Source organism: Pan troglodytes, chromosome 15 (assembly GCF_028858775.2).
Source record: "Pan troglodytes isolate AG18354 chromosome 15, NHGRI_mPanTro3-v2.0_pri, whole genome shotgun sequence".
Taxonomy (NCBI): Eukaryota; Metazoa; Chordata; class Mammalia; order Primates; family Hominidae; genus Pan; species Pan troglodytes.
This window is the reverse complement of record NC_072413.2, coordinates 68619500-68639420: the sequence shown is the minus strand read 5'-3', so window position 1 is coordinate 68639420 and position 19921 is coordinate 68619500. Positions and strand designations below refer to the sequence as shown.

Below are 19921 nucleotides of genomic sequence, written 5' to 3'. Positions count from 1 at the left end.
CTGCAACCTCCGCCTCCCACGTTCAGGCGAGTCTCCTGCCTCAGCCTCCCGAGTAGCTAGGACTACAGGTGCACGCCACTGCGCCTGGCTAATTTTTGTATTTTTAGTAGAGACAGGGTTTCCCCATGTTGGCCAGGCTGTTCTCAAACACCCAACCTCAGGTGATCCACCCACCTCGGCCTCCCAAAGTGCTGGGATTACAGGCGGGAGCCACTGAGCCTGGGCTTCTTCTTTGTAATTTCTTATATTTTCAATGCTAAATTAAATTTAGCCTAAAGCTGCCTCCTTACATATTCTAAGTTTGGCCTAAAGGTTTCTTTGTACATAAGGAACCATAGTAAACTGAAAACTAGCTGGATGTGTAAACAGTCTGCAACCTACTCTTATGCCAATCAACTGAGTTTTAGCCAATCAAAGGCAACCAAGTGTTCAAACTGAGTTCAAATAAGGCAAATGCAGAGCTGTTAAGTATCAGCTGTTTCTGTACCTCGCTTCCATTTTTTTGTACGGTGGCTTTCCTTTTTCTGTTTCGTAAATCTTCTTCCACCATGTGGCTGCACTGAAGTCTCTCTGAGCCTATTCGGGCTTGGGAGGCTGCCCGATTCACGAGTCATTCTTTGCTCAATTAAACTCTGCTAAATTTAATTTGTCTAAGGTTTTTCTTTTAGTATCAATACCTTCTGCAACTATGATGCTTTACTTTTGTAATTAGAAAAAAAAATTTTTTTTTTTTGAGACGGAGCCTCACTGTTGCCCAGGCTGGAGTGCAGTAGTGCAATCTCGGCTCACTGCAACCTCCGCCTCCCAGGTTCAAGCAACTCTTCTGCCTCAGCCTCCTGAGTAGCTGGGACTACAAGCATACACCGCCACGCCCGGCTAATTTTTGTATTTTTAGTAGAGACAGGGTTTCACCGTGTTGGCCAGGCTGGTCTCAAACTCCTGACCTCAGGTGGTTCACCCACTTTGGCCTCCCAAACTGCTGGGATGACAGGCATAAGCCACCACTCCCGGGGAGAAACTATTTTTAAAAAGTCACCACTAACCATTATCATCCCTTCAGAGAGAGCTGGGGGATGAGGGGAAGAGGAACTTGGGAGGAGAGGTGTGAAAAGGGATTCAGAAGGGTTTCCTAGGCAGAAAGCACTGCCTCTTCATGGGGCACTGTCCTGGGGATGCTTAGGGTCATGAGGGACCCTGGGTGTTTTGGTGGAGGAGCAGCTGTGAGCGGATCCAAGGGACACACCTGCTAGTGCTCTCACTCCCAAGATGCCTGATTAAGCCAAGGACTTTCTTCATCCTACCTCAATAAGGAAGCTCAGTAAGCTGGCATCTGCCTGATGCACAAGAGGGTGGGTGGGGCAGGCCCGAGGCTGCCAGCCCCATGGCTTCTCTGTCGGATGTCTCCTTCTACGAGCCTCTGCCATCCTCTGTTTCTCTTCTCACCAGAAAGCCTTCTTTCTTGTTAAGCTCCCCTGGGGACTCAAATGATCACAGCATGTATCTTCTCTTCCCAGCAGGCAAATCCTTATTTTCCGCTGTCAGATTCTCAACTGGTCTGACTTGTGAGAGTGCCTGAAGTTCTTTCCCTGCTGTTTCATTTCAAAGACAGGGTCAGGGGGAATCCTGGGGCAAAGTGTGAAAAGTGGCAGAGAACAGGCACTGTCTAACTGAGCCTTATTCACTTGGAGAATCTCAGGCTGGAGATGATGTGTGCCTAGAACCCACAGTTTCTAAGTGTTTCTTAGACTGACCCAAATCCTGAGAAGCTGGAAGGGGCATAGACCCCTGACCCATGGGTTCTTTCTTGGTCATGGTGGAACTCTGTGGTCTTTCAACTAACTGATGAGTTATATGTTCACTCAGCCTCCCTTGACCAGGAATACACCAGGCATGGTGGTAGACAATGTCCACACCAAAGGCTGTTGGCTTATACCTTCTCACCTCTCCTGTCTTGCAGACACTTACGGAGATGGCACTCTTTCCCCTGGCCCCTGTTTTGTCCTCACCTTTTTGCTCACTTGCTTCCCGTGTTTCCCCATAGCCTTCTTTGCTGCATTCTTTCCCCCTCTCTTTCCCTATATTTTCCTCTGTCTTCATGCATACTGGAGTAGGAGTTAGATTCAAATATTAACTAGCATCTGTTAAGCATCTGTTATGAGCCAGGCACTGTGCTAGGCATGTGTGCATGTATCATTAATTTAATCACTATAACAATCCTATGTGGTACATTATTATTACTCACATGCTGTCATGGAAACAGAAGCCACAGTGGCTGGGTCCTGTCCAAGGTTAATGAAGGAAGAAGTAGGGAAGCTAGGATTCAGATTCAGATTTCACTATGTAAAGACCTGTTTCCATTATGCCACATTACCCCTCAGGTTTTCTGAGGTCTAGGTTGCTTCCTGTCTTTTCCTGTGTGTTCTATCTTCCTTCCATCCTCATGGGCACTCATGGGATACCCCCCTCTCTGTATAGGCATCAGAGTCCATTCAAGTTTCCAATGGTCCTGTGGTCTCCACAACCTGGAGGTGCAGATCCATTAGAGAAAGGAGTGCAGTTCTGATTGGATATAAGCAACAGGCCCAGAATCACATCCCCAAATGCTCAGATCCAGCCCAGAATCCCCAGGGCTTTCCAGCCTTGAGCCATGGGTAGGAACTCTCTGAGATGCTAGAACTTAGCCAGCAACTGTTCTCTCAAACTCTTGCCAGTCTGTTTATCAAAAGCTTTTGTTTTGTTTTGTTTTTTGTTTTCACTGCTACCAGTACTTCCTGGCCTAATACAGCTGGCATTGCCAGGTTTCTGATGCTGAATGGCTGCTTGATTAGTTGAATTTGGGGATAATCTAGGGAGATACAGCAGCAATGAGTACTATTTGGTGCCATCAATTTAGATTCCAGGGCCCAGATAATATTTTACATAGGCTTCAATTCCTACTCATTTTCTCTCAGAAATCCAGTGCCTGACTGTATCATCCAAGGAGGCTTTGACGTCCATTTGGTTTACCCCCAGATTTGCAAGGGTTGCCTTGGAAATCTCATTGGGATCATTTAATACTTATTGTCAGCACATACCAGTAAGCTGGAATAAAAGAGAGCTTGTCTCCTGTTTCCTTCCCCAAATCCGACTGCTCCCAGAAAGATCAAGGCAGGGAGGGGGTTGCTAGAAGCCTTTTGAAATCCTGGATAGTTCAATGCTTCTGAAAGAAAGCTTGGCAGGAAGCTGATCTAACCCCCAGTGTTTACAGATGGGGAAACTGAGGCTTAGCAGGATGTGACTTGCTCAAAGTCACAGAACAAGTTAGCAGCAGAGCCTGGACTAAAACCCTGGTCCCAACTGCCCCCACTCCATGTATTTTTTTTTTTTTAAACCAGAAAGGATTTAGATTTGGGCTGTGGAGAGACATAGCGAGTGTCCAGTAAAATCCAATGAATGGAATGACTGAGCTTCCTTCCGGGTGCTCCGGCTGCTCTGGCTGAGCCTCCAACATGCGGAATTTCTAGACTCAGGAGCTAACAAGAACCTTGGATGCTGAGCACCTACACCATGCCTTCCTCGACACCAGAGACATATGACTAACATTCAGAACCAGTTTACATCACAAGTGCTGACTCAACTCTCTTCTTTGCCTCACCAGAAGATTCAAACTGTCACTAATGTGCAACAGAGTCTAGGGGGCATGCTCCTACTCTGTGGGGTACCATGCTGCCAGGATCTAGCCCTTTGTGTGGACTGGGATGGTGGCCACTGCAGAAAGGGAGACAAGTCTTTTTATGAGATATTAAGAGAAAGTTTGAGGCATTCAAACTTTTTTTTTTTGTGGGATAATGTTGCTCGACAAGTATAGACAGGGCATGATAATACCCAGAATGGCATTAAAATTATGTTTGTAGGTTATGTTTTCTTCAGGAATATTTTTAAAATGCAAATTACTCATAATTTCTCTACACAGATAACCCATGTCATCATTTTTCTTAAAAAAAAAAGTAATAATGTATGTAGGTAGAGAAGTCAAACATTACAGAAAGATTTAAAGTAAAAAGTTAGGTCGGGTGCAGTGGCTCACGCCTGTAATCCCAGCATGCAGGGAGGCCAAGGCAGGGGGATCACTTGAGGCTGGGAGTTAGAGACCATCCTGGCCAACATAGCGAAACCCCATCTCTACTAAAAATACAAAAAGTTAGCTGGACATGGTGGCGCACGCTGGTAATCCCAGCTACTCGGCAGGCTGAGGCAGGAGAATCGCTTGAATCCAGGAGGCAGAGGTTGCAGTGAGCTGATAACGTGCTACTTACACTCCAGCCTGGGTGACAGAATGAGACTATGTCTCAAAAAAAGAAAAAAAAAAAAAGTTAAAATCTCTCTGTCCTATTCCTTGCCTAGCCTCTTTTTTCAAAGGTAACAGTTAACTGCTTCTCTGGTATGACTTGAGACAATTTTCTTGAATGCGAACACTGTACTAGCATATGTGTTTATTCTCTTATTAAAATTCTACACAAAGAAAATCATATTAAAGACTGTTCTACACTCTGCCTTTTCAAGTAATATAGGTTTTGGAGACTAGTATCTCTAAGCACACATAGAACTTCTCTATTCCATGTAATGGCCACACAGTTCAGAAAGAATGATGTGGAGAATTTTTCTTTAAGACCTGGAAAGGAGATTAGAGATCTCAGAATTCAACCCTTAATTTTCTGAAAATCAGAAAACCATGGTCCAAGAGGTAAAATTCTTTGATCCAAGGCACACAGAAAGTTAGAGACAGAACTTGCAGTCCAGGTCCCTTTTCACTAAGCCCCACTTCTGCTACGTTCTTAAGAAGATGTCTGAAGAGAATTGGGGAAATTTTAGCCTTCAAAGAACACCCCTTTTATTTTCCTCATCAAGTATATTCTTTTTTTTTTTTGAGATGGTGTCCTGCTCTGTCGCCCAGGCTGGCGTGCAGTGGTGCAATCTCGGCTCACCGCAACCTCCGTCTCCCAGGTTTAAGCGATTCTCCTGCCTCAGCCTCCCCAGTAGCTGGGATTATAGGCACGCGCCACCATGCCCAGCTAATTTTTGTATTTTTAGTAGAGACAGGGTCTCACCATGTTGGCCAGGCTAGTCTCAAACTCCTGACTTCAGGTGATCTACCCACCTTGGACTCCAAAAGTGCTGGGACCACTGCCGTGAGCCACTGTGCCCAGCCAAGTATATTCTTTAATGGCTGAAATGAACTCCTACTATTCACATTTCTACTTCAATTTCTCAAGACCTCTTAACTGGAATTCACACACCCTAAAGCAAGGGAGGAAGAAAAGAGGAGAGACATGGGCGGGGATTCTGCAGTCTCTATGTTCGTTAGAAATTATGACTCACAGGGCTTCTCACTCCCCACTGTCCATACAAATTCAGGTCACCTTCCTACTGACATGGCAGGACCTAGGGAAACAATGACCTGGTTTCAGAACACAGGACACTTTCCCCTTAACCACCCAGGATGGCCATGGAATGGAAGTCCTAATCACACAAGGCACGTTCACAGTAAAAGGATGTCTAACCGCCAGAAGGAAAGACTGGAAGATGGGCAAGAGAGTTACCCTAAAAATGTCAAAGCTTGTCTTTGCTACAGAGATGATATATACTCTGTGTTGCTTCAAAGAGTAGAATATTGATGGATTAAAAGAAATTTCAGTGAGACAAGTTTTATTATCTAAGGAAGAAACCCCTAAAGATGGAGGTGGTAGGGTGAATGGCTAAAACTGCAGGCTTTGGAATTACAGACCCAGTGGTTGAGAGATCCCAGTTTGCCATATACCACTATGTGACCATGGGCAAGTGATTTAACTGTTCCAAGGTTGACTTTTCTGTCTCACAGAGTTGTACAGATCAAATGAAATTATATATACATAAGTTCATGTAAGGCGGGGATCTTGTCCTTCATATTAACTGCTCTATACTCAGCCCCCAAGCCTGGAGTCTGGTGTATAATAAGTGCTCAATAAACGTTAATGGAATGATTGAATTTATTGGATCCCTAACAAGAGACAGATGCTGGGAAAAGCATTTCCATTCATTTCAAACACATTTGTGGAACATCTACTATGTGCTGGGCTCATCATGGTAATCCTTTCTGTCATTACTGATACCATTATTATTATAGTTGTTTTGGTGGTGGTGGTTGTCAAAAAGTTTGCTTCAGATGGTGGTGAATATCCCTATGATTGGAAATGCCTAGCTCATGTGGGATGACAAGCTGGTAGTATTGACAGGTGAATCCACGTACCTATATAGGGTTTGGGGTCATATCCAAATCCAAAATCAAAATTCTGATTTTACAGAAATCTTGAGCTTGTTAGTACCACTTCACACTTTTGGTGGGGATATGACATTGTATGTCTGTATAAGATAGTGAGCTTTACAGTGGTAATAAATAATTCCAAGGCCATATAAATACCACAGTTAGGCTAAACTCCTTTAATCCCTGCAGCATTATCTTTGGCTTTTTTAAGTCTGGTACCATTGTCCGAGCTAGACCTTAGAGTTGCTGCTCCGTGCCTGGGCCACACTAATCATCTGGGTGAAACGGAAAATTTTGTTCCAAATATGGACATCTGCCTTCCCAAAGGGGCTTAGGAAATCTCTAGTTGGTTGATTGAAACATTCAGTTTTCATCCTAGCTGTTTGGAGTAGGCACAGTCTGGTGGTGAAAGAGAACAGCTGTGAGGAGAGGATTTCCTTATAGTGAATCTGGAGGTCACCCACAACCAGTGAAAGCTCTGGGAGCTGCTTTTGGCTGCTCCACATCTTGGCCTTCCTGTCTGCTTTGCAGATGAATTTCCTTGCCTTGGAGGGGGCACTCCCATGTATTTTGGCTCTAGGGACTCTGATTTCAAGATGTCCTAAAGAGTTCCTGGCTAAAAGCCACCTGACTTATTTCCCTTGGAGGTGGACTAAGGAGCTTCCAAATCCACTTTAGGAACTCAGCCCAGTGTCTAAATTTGTAATGTTCTTCCCAGTACCTTCCTTGAAAGCATTCTGCAAGTTTCAATTCTCACTTTCTTCCTTGGAAGAAGGTATTACAAGCCCCATTTACTTGACCCTTAAGATTTATTGGTCAAGGTGCTACCTAAGGAACAGCCCCAGGTCAACAACAGCTTAGCCAGTCAAGCTCTCCCATCGGGATGGCAAGATCTTGGCTGAGCATCTTGGCATGAGGCCTATATTCTTTTCCCTTCTTTTGACCAATCCTTACCCTAGGAATTCATCCTCTGACTGCAAGGTTACTGCTTGTCTCTAGCCCCTGACCTCCTTTTCACCACTGAGTTTTTAAATTTGTAATTCATCCATCTTTACACCAACATCTGTTGAATACCCTTTGTTCTTAGACTCTGCCTTAGAGTCTGTATCCAATTTTGTCCACCTCAGATGTATCCATCCAGCCATCTTCTGGTGTCCCATTGAGGGCTGGCTTCAAGGGTGGGCAACTTGTGCTGTTGCATAGAGCCCCACACTCAGAAGGAACCTGTACTTCATTTAATACTCTGCTATTGCCTTCTTGAAATTCTTAGTCACTTTATCTTTAAACTTGTGTTTTGTTTAAGTGAAGTCTGATGGGATAACACAGCATGAGCAGGGACAGAGGAGATGGGCACAATACCACTCTCTGCTGCCCCATTTGCATATAGCATTCACAATGCCCCAGGAGCAAAGAATTCTAGGAGCCCCATGATGCGTGAGAGTTCATCAAGACTTAATTATGCCCATAACTAAATGAATATGCTGCCAGTCCCAAACGGCCATTCTTTCCATTCAAACTAGAAATGGCTTCAAACATGGAAAAAAAAATAATGTTCTCAGAAACACAAATAATCTAGGAACCCTATCATATCCTTTCCTACCTATGTTGCTTTCCCATATTAGCCAACCACTCATGCTGAAAATGATGACACAGAAGGAAAGGGTAGGGTCACGTGTATTCCCTTTTCCTTTCCTGGCTCATCTGAAAGCCTGGTGGAAAGTGCACATATGAAGTATGCATATAAAGTACACATATAAAAAAGTGAAATAAAAATAGTTTAGTTTATTTGGTGCAGCATTTCCACTGTTCTAGTAAGAATAAATACATATGCATGTATGAGCTACAGAAGTATAAATTGTATAATTTTTATAATTCCTCATATAAGTGTTCTTATAAGTTCATTTAAAACTGGCACCACACATCATAAAGAATAGTAAAATCTATGCTAATAATTAAATTTTAAAATTTTTTATTTGCAATGACATCAAATAGCAAATACAAAACACCATGTCAAGTCGAGAGAAAGAGAGAACAAAAGAAAGAAAAAAGCTTTATCTTTCAGGATCTTTAGCGACACTTCCTCCCTGCCTTTTCAACAAAGAGTCCTACATTTCATTTCATGCTGGGCCCTGCAAATTATGTGGCTGGCTCTGATCCCATGGCTTTAAGACATGTCCACAAGCACTGAAAAGCTTGTTTCAAACCAGCACCATCCCAGGCATTTCCCAGTGTGACTTCCTTCTAGGCCTTGCCACATCCCTATCCCAAGGCTTCAATTGGGATCAATGGATATTAGCTGCCCCTTTGGTAAGATCAACAAAAATCTCCTAAACATAGCTCTGAGTAGATGGGAAAATGGAGGTAAAGTAAAATGGCAGGGGCTTATCCAAGGTCACAAGGTATCCCAGGGACAGAGGCACAAGCTCCTAGCCTTCAGGTCCAATGCCATGGTTTGTTGATTTCCATCTCTACTGCTGGCATTCAAGCCTTGAACATCATTTGAAAATACCAACAAAGTTATTGTGTGTTGTATCCCTTTGATCACACTTCAGCTAGGGCCACCACAGCCCCACAGGAACAGATGTAGGGCAAAAGACTCTGCCCTTCAAAGGGTTCTACACTGAACATTCCAAGGCCCCAGGGGAGTCCTGTGTCTTGTTCAATGTCAAGAAGAGTCCATCAACAGGCCAATACATGCTTCCTTTGTAGCCTCTGTAAAGATCAGATTCCTATGTCTCCCCAGGAAGGTCAGGATATCTTTTCTAATCATTGTATCAGGATCATTCAAAATTCCGTAGAAACAGAACGATCCCTACCTATTTCTTTGAATTTCTTGGAAAACAAGATATGCAAAAATCACATCCAGGGGCCCAGCACAACTGGCCAGATCTCTTCCAACCAAAAGGAAATCCCAGCCAGAAGAGACCACAACCTGGTGCCCTTTGCAAATTGCCTGCACACCCTTCATGCATCCCCTCAAGTCATCCAAATAGGTTTTTAGACTGACATCTCTTAGCACATTCTAGCTGTCCTCTTGCTATTCTTTTGGAGGCTTCCATGTGGAGTACAAGGGTTCACTGAGCCTAGATGTATTCCAGAAGCCTCATAACCACCCTTGTTTGGAGCAGCGATGCCCTTAGCAACACAGCTTAATTTTCCAGGTACTTCTGGGCTAGTAGTCCAACTTCCTCCTAAAACCCAGTCCTGTCTCTCTATGCACAGCTTTGTGTAGAAGGAGGATGGATCCTTGATTAAATATATTCAGACTCCCCCAGAACCTGGAGCTTGTTGGGCTACTCAGCCGGTGCTGCAGACCTGGTCGAAGGGTCAGCGGCCTTTCTTCCAGAATAAACCTCCAGTTGCTGGTCTCCTTCCTTTTAGCAGGCACACAGGGGAAAAGATATCTCATGGGCCATGCTGCACTGTTCTGGCTCTAACAGCAATACCAGTGATCATCTTTCCTTCCTTTCTAGCCAATGAGAAGTATAAATACACATGTAAAACTTTTCTGTTGCTATTTAAAATAATCTTCATGAAAATATTTTCATGAAATGTGAAAATGCTTCTGACATAAATAAATGGGATTAAAAGCAGGATACCTGATTGTATACACAGGAGGACCTCAGCTTTGTAAACTGTTTACATTTATTCACAGAAAAAAATACAGGAAGGAAATACACCACAGTGGGTTTCTAACTGGATTAGAGGTAATTGTGTATTTTCTTCTTTAAACGTTTTAGTGTTTTACAAAAGAAAATACATATTATAGGCATTGATTATTTTGTAATCTGACAAGAAAGGATACTTTCCTATTAGCTGGGACTTCTGAAATAGTCATCACTGATTTTATACATAGCCCTGAAGGAAACAAACATAAGGCTTCTACTTCTCCCCAGAGTGACTTTTTTATTTTTTATTTTTTATTTTTTGAGACGGAGTCTCGTTCTGTCGCCCAGGCTGGAGTACAGTGGCACGATCTCGGCTCACTGCAAGCTCCGCCTCCCGGGTTCATGCCATTCTCCTGCCTCAGCCTCCCCAGTAGCTGGGACTACAGGTGCCCGCCACCACACCCGGCTAATTTTTTGTATTTTTAGTAGAGACGGGTTTTCACCGTGTTAGCCAGGATGGTCTCGATCTCCTGACCTCGTGATCCGCCCGCCTCGGCCTCCCAAAGTGCTGGGATTACAGAAGTGAGCCACCGCGCCCAGCCCCAGAGTGACTTTTAAGTTGAACCATCCTCCTAGCTGAATTTTCTATACAGGATACAGATTTTGGCTTTGACAAAATTGCTTTGCTTATAATCACTCTTTTCTTTCTTTTGTGAGACTTGACATTTGGAAATAGCCCGTTAGAGCCTTGAATCAAAGTATTCTATTTCTTTCTCCTGGTTACCAGGCCTGAGATCTCCCAAAGGAATTTCCAAAGTGCAAGGCTTTGGAGCCCACCTGAAATTGGGCTCAAGTGAGACAGAGGCCCAGAGGATGCTGACTTTGTGCATCGAAGTATGATGACAAGAACATTGCCTTTGGAGAAGAATGGCTCCGGAGCCTTGAGCTTTTTCTCTGCAAAACTGATGATCATATTTCTTTTACATAGATTATAAAGATTTAAAGAGACAATGTATGGAGGATGCCTAACAGCACACACAATTAATTATTAATATAAGTGGTGAGCACTGGAGAAGGCAGCAGAGGGGGAATATCTGCTATTGCTACTTTCCATTCTCTCACCGTTGAAGTTTTCCAGTGTGTGAGGTGAGGATGGGAGTGGTGGAGCTATCCAGATTTCAGTCCCGCCCTGACTGGGCTGGCCTGACCAAGGACACATCTTTGATTTCACCATGGAAAAGTAACCACGTCTGGGGTGGAGGGCAGGCAGTGCTAGCCACTGGTTGGCAGCCCTAGAATGTCCATGGATAATACTGACTAAATATAAGATTCCATTACCACTCCAAAGTCACCGCATTAGCAATCCACAGTGCCTCGTTCTCCACCCATGGCTGCTCTGCCCTTTAACTATTCATGGGGCAGCAGCCAGTATGCCAAAGACTTACAGGAACTAAAGGACTCAAGCTGTATCTTATAATGGATTGAAAGAGTCCATTTTTGCTGTACTACAATTTTATCTGCTACTATTACTGCTAGTATTGCTATTAGCACCACCACTCCTCCAACTGCTGCTACTACTACTCTATTAATCCTTTAAGTCTGTAAAGTACTTTACAATTTACAAAGTGCCTCCGTAGCCTGGGTTTTACCCGATCAAAGATGAGACTGGGCATGGCATTCTGGGAAGACAGAGGTAGGCTGGTACTAGAAACCTCAGAGGGAACAGAGAGATCTGCATTTAAGAACAGAGCAGAATTGCCAGTATTTATTTTTACTCCCCCACCACTGCCTCGGCTTCAGACACATTCACCATTCCCTGCCACACCCAGTCACTCTTCCACCCCTACCCTGCTCTAACTGTCCATAGACAGTTTAGGCAACCTCACATGTCAGGAACTAGGAGGAACTGCCCTTTGTTTGGTCGGAGAAGGTTGACCATGCCAGAATCTCACCAAATGGGGCAAGAGAAGAGGAGAGAATGCTTTTCAAGTTGCCTTTGCCAACCTCTCCCACCTTCTCCCAGGAAGGCCCTGGCAAGAGCCAGACTCTTCTTTTTTTAAGAGACTTTAAATATTCCTGCGCCTAAATTAAACAATTTTTAAATCCCTGATTTTGGCTCTTATCCCCAAAGGGAATGTTGGAATGTACACCTTCTTTGCCCAAGAGTAGGGCCCCCTTTTCCTTCACCCCTAGCAGCCAGCTGGCGTGAGGACTGATGCTACACATAGTGAGAAACGGGCAGGGAGGAGAGGGAGAATGCAGCATAGTTCAAGCCCAACCATGAACCAAGCTTCTTTTGAGATAGAGATCTTCACCTGGCAACCGGGAGCCCCAGCAGAGCTCAGAGAGAAGAAAGTGGCATTCTGGAATCCATTTTGCTCAAGATGCTGAAGGCATGGTGTCAAACTCCCCTTTGCTACTGGGGCCAAAAAACTTGGGGAAGATCTTACCTACAGGGATGCGGTTAGTTGGGTAAAAGGCGAGGACCAATCCTGGTGCTCATGCTACCCAAGGAGAGCAGACAGGTGCGTGGCCTCCCTTGGGACCCACCCGCAGGAAAAAGCTGGGCTAGCGGTGGCTGCGGGGGCCCACCCCGGGCGCTGCTTCCGCATTTTGGACCCAGGTCCACTGGTGAGCAGTAGCAGCAGCAGCCATAGCCAGGCCAGCTGGGTCCCCTTCTATCTATCCAGTCATTTCTAGGTGAGATTTACGATGTATGCTAGCGAAGGGACAAGAGATGACTATGGCCTTTGAAAGGCATAATCCTGAAAGTCACACTTTTTCCAAAGCGCCTCCCTCCCGGGTTCTCCCCAGAGCAACACAGTCACAGCAGGAGAATCTGCACCGCGGAAGCGCCGCAGTGGTCCGCGGAGGGACCGGGCCAAAGAACGGGGACCGCGGGATCGGGGGCGCGGCGCGGCTCACCTGCCAGGCTGTTGTAACAGTCGATCTCGATGGCTTCCACCGTCTTGCTCTGCTCCTCCGAGAGGCGGCCGGGCTTCAGGGCCCCAGCCGGGGAGGCCGCGCGCGAGTCCCGCTCCCGTTCCCCGGGGGGCGGCAGCAGCCCCTTCAGCTCCAGCAACGCCCGGTGGTATTTGCCGATGGCTTCACGGAATTTCTTGTCCTTGTAGCACTGCGCCCCTTGGCTTTTGAACTCGTGCGCTCGTCGGATGAGCTCGGCCGGCTCGGCCGCCGCCCCGACCTGGCCCCTCGCTGGGGCTCCTCCGCCGCCGCCCGGGACGCACAGCGGCGGCGGTGGCCGCTGCCCCTCTCCGGCCGCGGGCGGGCTCGGGTTCCCCTTGGCCCCGGCCGCCGAGCCCTTTCTCTCCATTCGGCCGCCGCCCCGGCGCCTGGTGCGCGCCGCGATCTGCCCGCCGCCGCCGCCGCCGCCGCCGCCGCCGCCGCCGCGCCTTCCCGGGTTTAAAAGCCGCGGGCGCCGGCCCCGCGCCTCGCAGGCTTCGTGGCGGCCGTGACACCCCGCGGCGGTTTGGCGCCCCGCACTCCCATTCTCCCCGCTGCTGCCAGAGGCTGCTCCAGCCGCCGCCGCCGCCGCCTCGGACGCCGGCCCCTCCCCCGCCTCCCGGCTCCGCGCCGCCCGCTCCCGCCCTCCTCCCTCCGCAACCTGCGGGTGGCGGGGGCCGGTGCTCGCGGGCCCGGGACTAGCGCTGCGGGGGGACCGTGGCCCCGAGTGGGGTGGCGGGGATGGTCGCTGACCCGGAAGAAGCTTGGCTTGCCCGAAGGAGGGGAGGATTAATGACAAAGACGGCCCCGCTCTTTCCCATTCAATCCCGCTCTGCGAGGCGCGCCTAGTCTGAAAGGAGGTGGGGGGAGGGGGGTAGGTGTAGGGGAAGGGGAGTGTGTGTGTGTGTGTGTGTGTGTGTGCGTGCGTGTAGGGATGGGGGGCGGCGGCGACGAAATGCGTGCAGAAATAGATTTCTTAACTGCAAGAAAAGGTGCGGCGGGGAACAAGGGGCGCAGGCGCAAGCCGTAGCTGCTAGTTCTTTGCAGTAAGGTGTTAGTATTTTTTAAGGGGGCAGGGCCTCCTTTTTGTGGATCCAGGTTGTCGCTGAGGTGTGTCTCGGTGTGTGTGGCCGCCGGGGCGTCCAGAACGCAACGTGCTGTACAGCGTGTGGGGCGCCGTATTCTGGGAGCCTGTGTATGCGTGTGCTGTGTGCGCGCAGCTGTGCAGGATGAATCACAGACATCAGAGATGGAGAACACCTGTTACTGTGGGTCATCGGCTTGGCGTGCGTCCGGTCTAGTTTCCATTTACAGGACAGTTCTGTGCCCTTCCTCAGGAGGTCCCATTCCTTCCTTCTTTTGGTCGGTTCTGAGTGTCAGCTGTCTACTGGGGATCTGCTAAGGCTAAGAGGCAAAGATAGGCAAGTCACTCCCCTGACCTCAAGAAACTCCCAGTCTACAGGCGAAGATACACCACCCACCGGTAGAGTCGCTGGACCAGGTACAGATGGTGCCTGTCATTGGGGAGGAACGAAAAGTGCTGTGCAGCCCTGAGGGGGGGAGGGAGAGGTAGCTTTTTGAGTAGTGGTAGATCAGGAGGCTTTATGGAGGAAATAGCATTTGAGGACCTTGAAGGCTGGGTAGGATTTGGCATGAAGAAATAGAAGGAAGTGGCATAGCCGGAGTGAGGAAATCCAGCGGCAGTCCTGATGTTTGAAATCTCAGGTGTGTTTAGGGCATAGTGGTTTGATTTTATAGCCTAATGAGAAGTAGTGGGAAATGACTGGGTTGGATTATGGGGGCTTTTGGATGAAGAGTTTGGATTTGATTTTGGAGGCAATGGAGAAGCCTGACATATTTTTTAGTGCCCTCCCTTCCTTAATGTTAAGAAAAAGAAAGATTCTAGAGCACCGGTTGTCAGAGTGCTGTCCCCAGACCTGCAGTGTCAGCATCACCTGGGAAACAGTTAGAAATGCAAATCCTAGGATCCTACTCCAGACTTAAGAAATCAGAAACTCTGAGGGTGGGTCTCAGTTAACCAGTATATTGGTTCAGATATGCTGCTTTAAAACCTTCCTACTCAAAGTGTAGACCTTGGGCCAATATCATCAGCATCACAGGAGAACCTATCAGAAATGCAGAATCTGAAAATCCCACACCTACTAACCCAGAAGCTGCATTTTAACGAGCATACTGGGTGATTTGTTTACCTATTAAAGTGTGAGAAACACTGCTGTAGAGACTTTGGAAAATACAGTAAAGTATAAAGAACCCCCCAGTCTACACCCAGTTGTATTCTTTGTTAATATTTTGATGTAATTCCTACCAGTTGTTTTCTAGGCATCTATATTTGTAAAAAGTGCTCTTTTAGCCAACGTAAGTGGTATGGAACAATATACACAATTCATTTACTGTTTGTTGTTGTTGTTGTTGTTTTCTTTTCTTTTTTATTTTTGAGTCAGGGTCTTTCTCTGTCACCCAGGCTGCAGTGCAGTGGCATGATAATTGCTCACTGCAGCCTCAAACTCCTGGGCTCAAGGGATCCTCTCACCTCTTACTTTAGCCTCCTGAGAAGTTGCAACTATAGGTGCACACCACCACCCCTGGTTAATTATTTTTTTTGTAGAGACAGGGTCTTGCAATGTTCCCCAGGCTTGCTTCCTGTGCTTTTTACTTTACATTATATGTAATTAAATATTCTTTTAAAGCCTAATTTTTAATATTCTGTACAATATTCCATTGTAAGTGGCCGGGTGCAGTGGCTCACGCCTGTAATCTCAGCACTTTGGGAGGCGGAGGTGGGTGGATTACCTGAGACTAGAAGTTCAAGATCAGCCTGGCTAACATGGTGAAACCCCATCTGAACTAAAAATACAAAAACCAGCTGGGCATGGTGGTGGCTGCCTGTAATCCCAGCTACTTGGGAGGCTGAGCAGGAGAAACGCTTGAACCTGGGAGGCAGAGGTTGCAGTGAGCCAAGAGCGTGCCATTGCACTCTAGCATGGGCCGCAGGTATCTCAAAAAAAAAAAAAAAAAAATTCCACTGTAAGTGTACCATAGTGTACTTAAGCATTCTTCTATAGTCAGAAAGATTTTGCCATTATAAATAACACTGAGATAAAAATAATAGATATCACTTACATATAGTATTTACATTGTGCCAGGCATTGGGTTAAGCACTTAACATATAATAATCCACTGAATCTTCATAATAACTTAGTGAAATCAGTGCTATTGTTATCCTCATTTTAGACACCAAGTCACAGAGACTTGCCTGAGATTACACTGCTAATGAGTAGTGGAGCTGGGACTTAAACCCAAGAAATTTGGCTCCAGAATCTATGCTCTTAACTATCTTTATACTCAAATTTTTTTCCTAATTTATTTTTTCTTACAAAACATTATTTCAAGTTTTAATAAAGTCTCGAAACACATTGTCAACTTGCTTCTCAGAAAGATTGTACTAACTTGTGCTGCCACCAGCAATGTGCTAGTTTCACCACCTCCTTGCCAACATCAAGGGTGAGCTCTTAAGAAATATTTTCTAATTTGATAAATTAAAAATGTATATAGAATTAAATGAGATAGCTCTAATTATAAAGGTGAACATTTTTCACATATACCGTTGTCATTTATAGAGAACCTAGGGCTTTTAGTTGGACACAATTTTAGCGTGCTAAATTATATCTTGCATTTCTTTACTTTCCTAAATGCTTTGACATTTTTCATCTCATTTGATCCTCACATTATCCCTGGAGAGGGGGGATGATTCTCTGCTCACACAGTGCGTTTGCAGTGGTATCTTACAAGTGAGACATCATATAAGTTCAGTGGTTAAAAGATTCTAGACTCAGACAAGTGTTATCTGGAATTCTATCTTGACTATTTCCTGGGCAAGTTATTCAACTTCTGAAAACTTAATTTCCTCATTCATTAAATGGGACTACTGCTTACTTCATAGGGTTGTTGTGAAGCATATCATAAGTGCTCGACAGATGGTAACTTTAATTATTGCTCTTAAATCCTGTCATTGTTGGATCCCATAAGAATGTTGTGACAGAACTCCAGTTAATTCATAAATATTTGCCAACTGCCGGCTCTTTTTACTTTAAGGTATTGCATCAGGTAGAGCAAAGAGAAGAAATTAGAGGTCGGGCACTCCGAATTTTTGTTGTTACCAGTCCTTAAAATAACTTAGATAGGACAGGCTACAGGAGGCAAATATTGGATAAAGACCCAGGCCTGGGATTTGGCTCCTGTCAGAAATAAGACATGAATTGGGTCACAGTGGTCACAACCATTTAAAGGTAAGAAATATTGACATGCCAAATTGCTTTTTATTTTCCCACTGTGTGCTGGCTTAATGGTGCAGTATCTTACTCTCAGATTTTGGGTTTGAGGACACGGCTCTGAGAAACATGGAACCCATGCATTACTAACCTGTGTATGAAGCAGAACTCAGCACAAGAGCTTAGTAGTAGCTCCGATAAAGGCGAGCATGAACGAGGAAGGGAGGGAATATTAAGAGTGGTAGCATGGAGTGAGAGTAGAATTACTACGCCCATCTGTCCTGTTCCACAGAGTTGTCTGTGTAGGTCTAGAACCGTTCTGTTTGCTTGTTGTTAGTATGCTTCTGTCTCTGTTTAAGCCACTCATTGGTAAACGTGTTTTGGCTTCCCAAAAATGGTCTTCTTCCTTCAAATGGAATTAAATAAATGCCAACAAGAATTTCTTAAATGTTCTTTCATTAACCGTTGGCCATATGCAGAGCACTATTTTAGGAAGTGAGAAAAGACCCAAATGACAGAAAATCTGAGCATGAACTTCAGAGTCAGAAACTCAGTGCTTCTCCATGCATGTTTATAGCAGCACAGTTCACAATTGCAAAGATGTGGAAGCAACCTGTGTTCCCATTGACTAATGAGTAGGTAAATAAAATGTGGTGTGTATATACCATGGAATACTGCTAAGCCATCAAAAGGAACGAAATAACGTCTTTTGCAGCAACTTGGATGGAGTCAGAGGCCATTATTCTAAGTGAAGTAACATAAAAGTGGAAAACCAAAAACCGTATGTTCTCATATATAAATGGGAGCTAAGCTATGAGTACGCAAAGGCATACAGAGTGGTACTTTAGAGACTCAGAATGGGGAGAGTGGGGAGGGCCTAGGGATAAAAAAAAACAAAAACAAAACTATACATTAGGCACAATGTATACTACTTGGGTGATGGGTGCACTAAAATCTCAGAATTCACCACTATACAATTCGTGTAACAAAAAACCACTTGTACCCCAAAAGCTATTGAAATAAAAAAATACAAAAAATATAAAAAAGAATCTCAGTGCTTCTCAAACTTTAATGTGTATATGAATTGCTTGGAGATCTTATTAAAATGCAGTTTTCTGACTCTTAATTTAGGCTGGGGCCCAAGATTATGTTTCTTTTTTTTTTTTTTTTCTTATTTTGAGACAGAGTCTCGCTCTGTCACCCAGGTTGGAGTGCAATGGCATGATCTTGGCTCACTGCAACCTCTGCCTCCTGGGTTCAAGCGATTCTCCTGCCTCAGCCTCCCAAGTAGCTGGCGCTACAGGCACGTGCCACCATGCCTGGCTAATTTTTTTATATTTTTAGTAGAGACGGGGTTTCACTGTGTCTTGATCTCCTGACCTCATGATCCACCTACCTCAGCCTCCCAAAGTGCTGGGATTACAGGTGTGAGCCACTGCGTGCGGCCCCAAGATTATGTTTCTAACAAGCTGTCAGGTGCTGCTGATATTGCTGGTCCATGGACCACATTTTGAGAAGCAAGTGTTTAGAGGGAAGGGAGTGTAGGATACAGTAAATTCCTCTTCAAAGTTTAGCCTGTTAACTCCCTTTAAAATTCAAGAGGGAGAAAAATTGTTAAGTACAATGAGTTCTGAGTTCCTCTTCAAAGAACCAATATGTCAGTATGTTTAGCTTCCCTGTTCTTTGTTTTCCATTTTAAAGTTTAACTTCCTTGTTCTTTATGCCTCTTTGCCCCTAGTTTCAGTAAACAACCTCCTCCTAGCCTCTGTCACCTCTTTTGTCTGTAGTCATCCTTAGTCACCTGTTCTGTCCTTAGTCATTCTTAGTCATCTGCTCTGTAACCATCCTTCCCATGGAAACTACTCACCTTGCCAGTCCAGCTTGTACCCTCACTCTCTTTAAAATAGGCAATTGGAATTAGCTTAGACTTTGTGGTCCAACCCTAGCCAATAGGGGAAAGACACAGAGGTAGGGACTAGCTGCGTTAGGAATAAGACCGCCTTACCCTCCCTTGTCCGGTGTGCTCTTGCCGTTGCTCCATCTGTGAGACGCAGCCTTCTATAGAAGTAAATTGCCTTGCTGAGAAAACTTTTGCCTGAGTGCTGTTTTCACTTGGCGGCATTGAGCGTTTACTTCCAACAGGAGGCTCAGTATCTTCCCTTCTTTCCTAATCTTCACCTTTTCCCAGAGAGGGGTTGTTTACAGATTGGCCAGATTCTAGGGAATCAATTGATCCATGTTTAACATGAACAGAGTTATGAACCTCCATTCAGCTTTCTCTTAGTGCAGCAGGAATAGGTAAGCTGAATCAGGGCCTTCCCTTGGGATCTGGCCATGTTTTTTCTTCCTCAAATGCATAGCTAAGTGTACATTTTTTGCTTGCATCTTGTCTAATGTGGCAGGAAAGAAAGTGAGATTTTGGTATGTCACAGGGAGACGAAGGCCCTTGTAGGCCTTTAGTATAGGCTGCTTGCTCTAACTTTGTTTTTTTGTTTTGTTTTTTCAGAGACTGAGTCTTACTCTGTCGCCCAGGCTGGAGTGCAGTGGCATGATCTCGGCTAACTGCAACCTCCGCCTCCTTGGTTCAAGCAATTCTTGTGCCTCAGCCTCCCGAGTAGCTGGGATTGCAGGCACATGCCACCACGCCTGGCTAATTTTTGTATTTTAGTAGAGAGGAACTTTCACTATGTTGGCCAGGCTGGTCTCGAACTCCTGACCTCAAGTGATCCGCCCACCTCAGACTCCCAAAGTGTTGGGACTACAAGCATGAGCCACTGTGCCCG

At 45.5% G+C, this 19921-nt stretch overlaps 1 protein-coding gene and 1 long non-coding RNA gene across 2 annotated transcripts in view; one reads left to right on the top strand and one right to left on the bottom strand.

Annotated features, from left to right (window-relative positions):
• Positions 1–13759, bottom strand: part of TTC9 (tetratricopeptide repeat domain 9) — a 33814-nt gene extending 20055 nt beyond the window's left edge. Inside the window, exon 1 of the mRNA XM_016926274.4 lies at positions 12814–13759. Coding sequence (XP_016781763.1) covers positions 12814–13219 — 406 coding nt within the window. The 5' untranslated portion in view covers positions 13220–13759. The remainder of the gene's footprint in view (positions 1–12813) is intronic.
• Positions 13760–14059: 300 nt separating this feature from the next.
• Positions 14060–19921, top strand: part of LOC134808372 (uncharacterized) — a 32372-nt gene continuing 26510 nt past the window's right edge. Inside the window, exon 1 of the long non-coding RNA XR_010151193.1 lies at positions 14060–14350. This is a non-coding gene — a long non-coding RNA (uncharacterized LOC134808372). The remainder of the gene's footprint in view (positions 14351–19921) is intronic.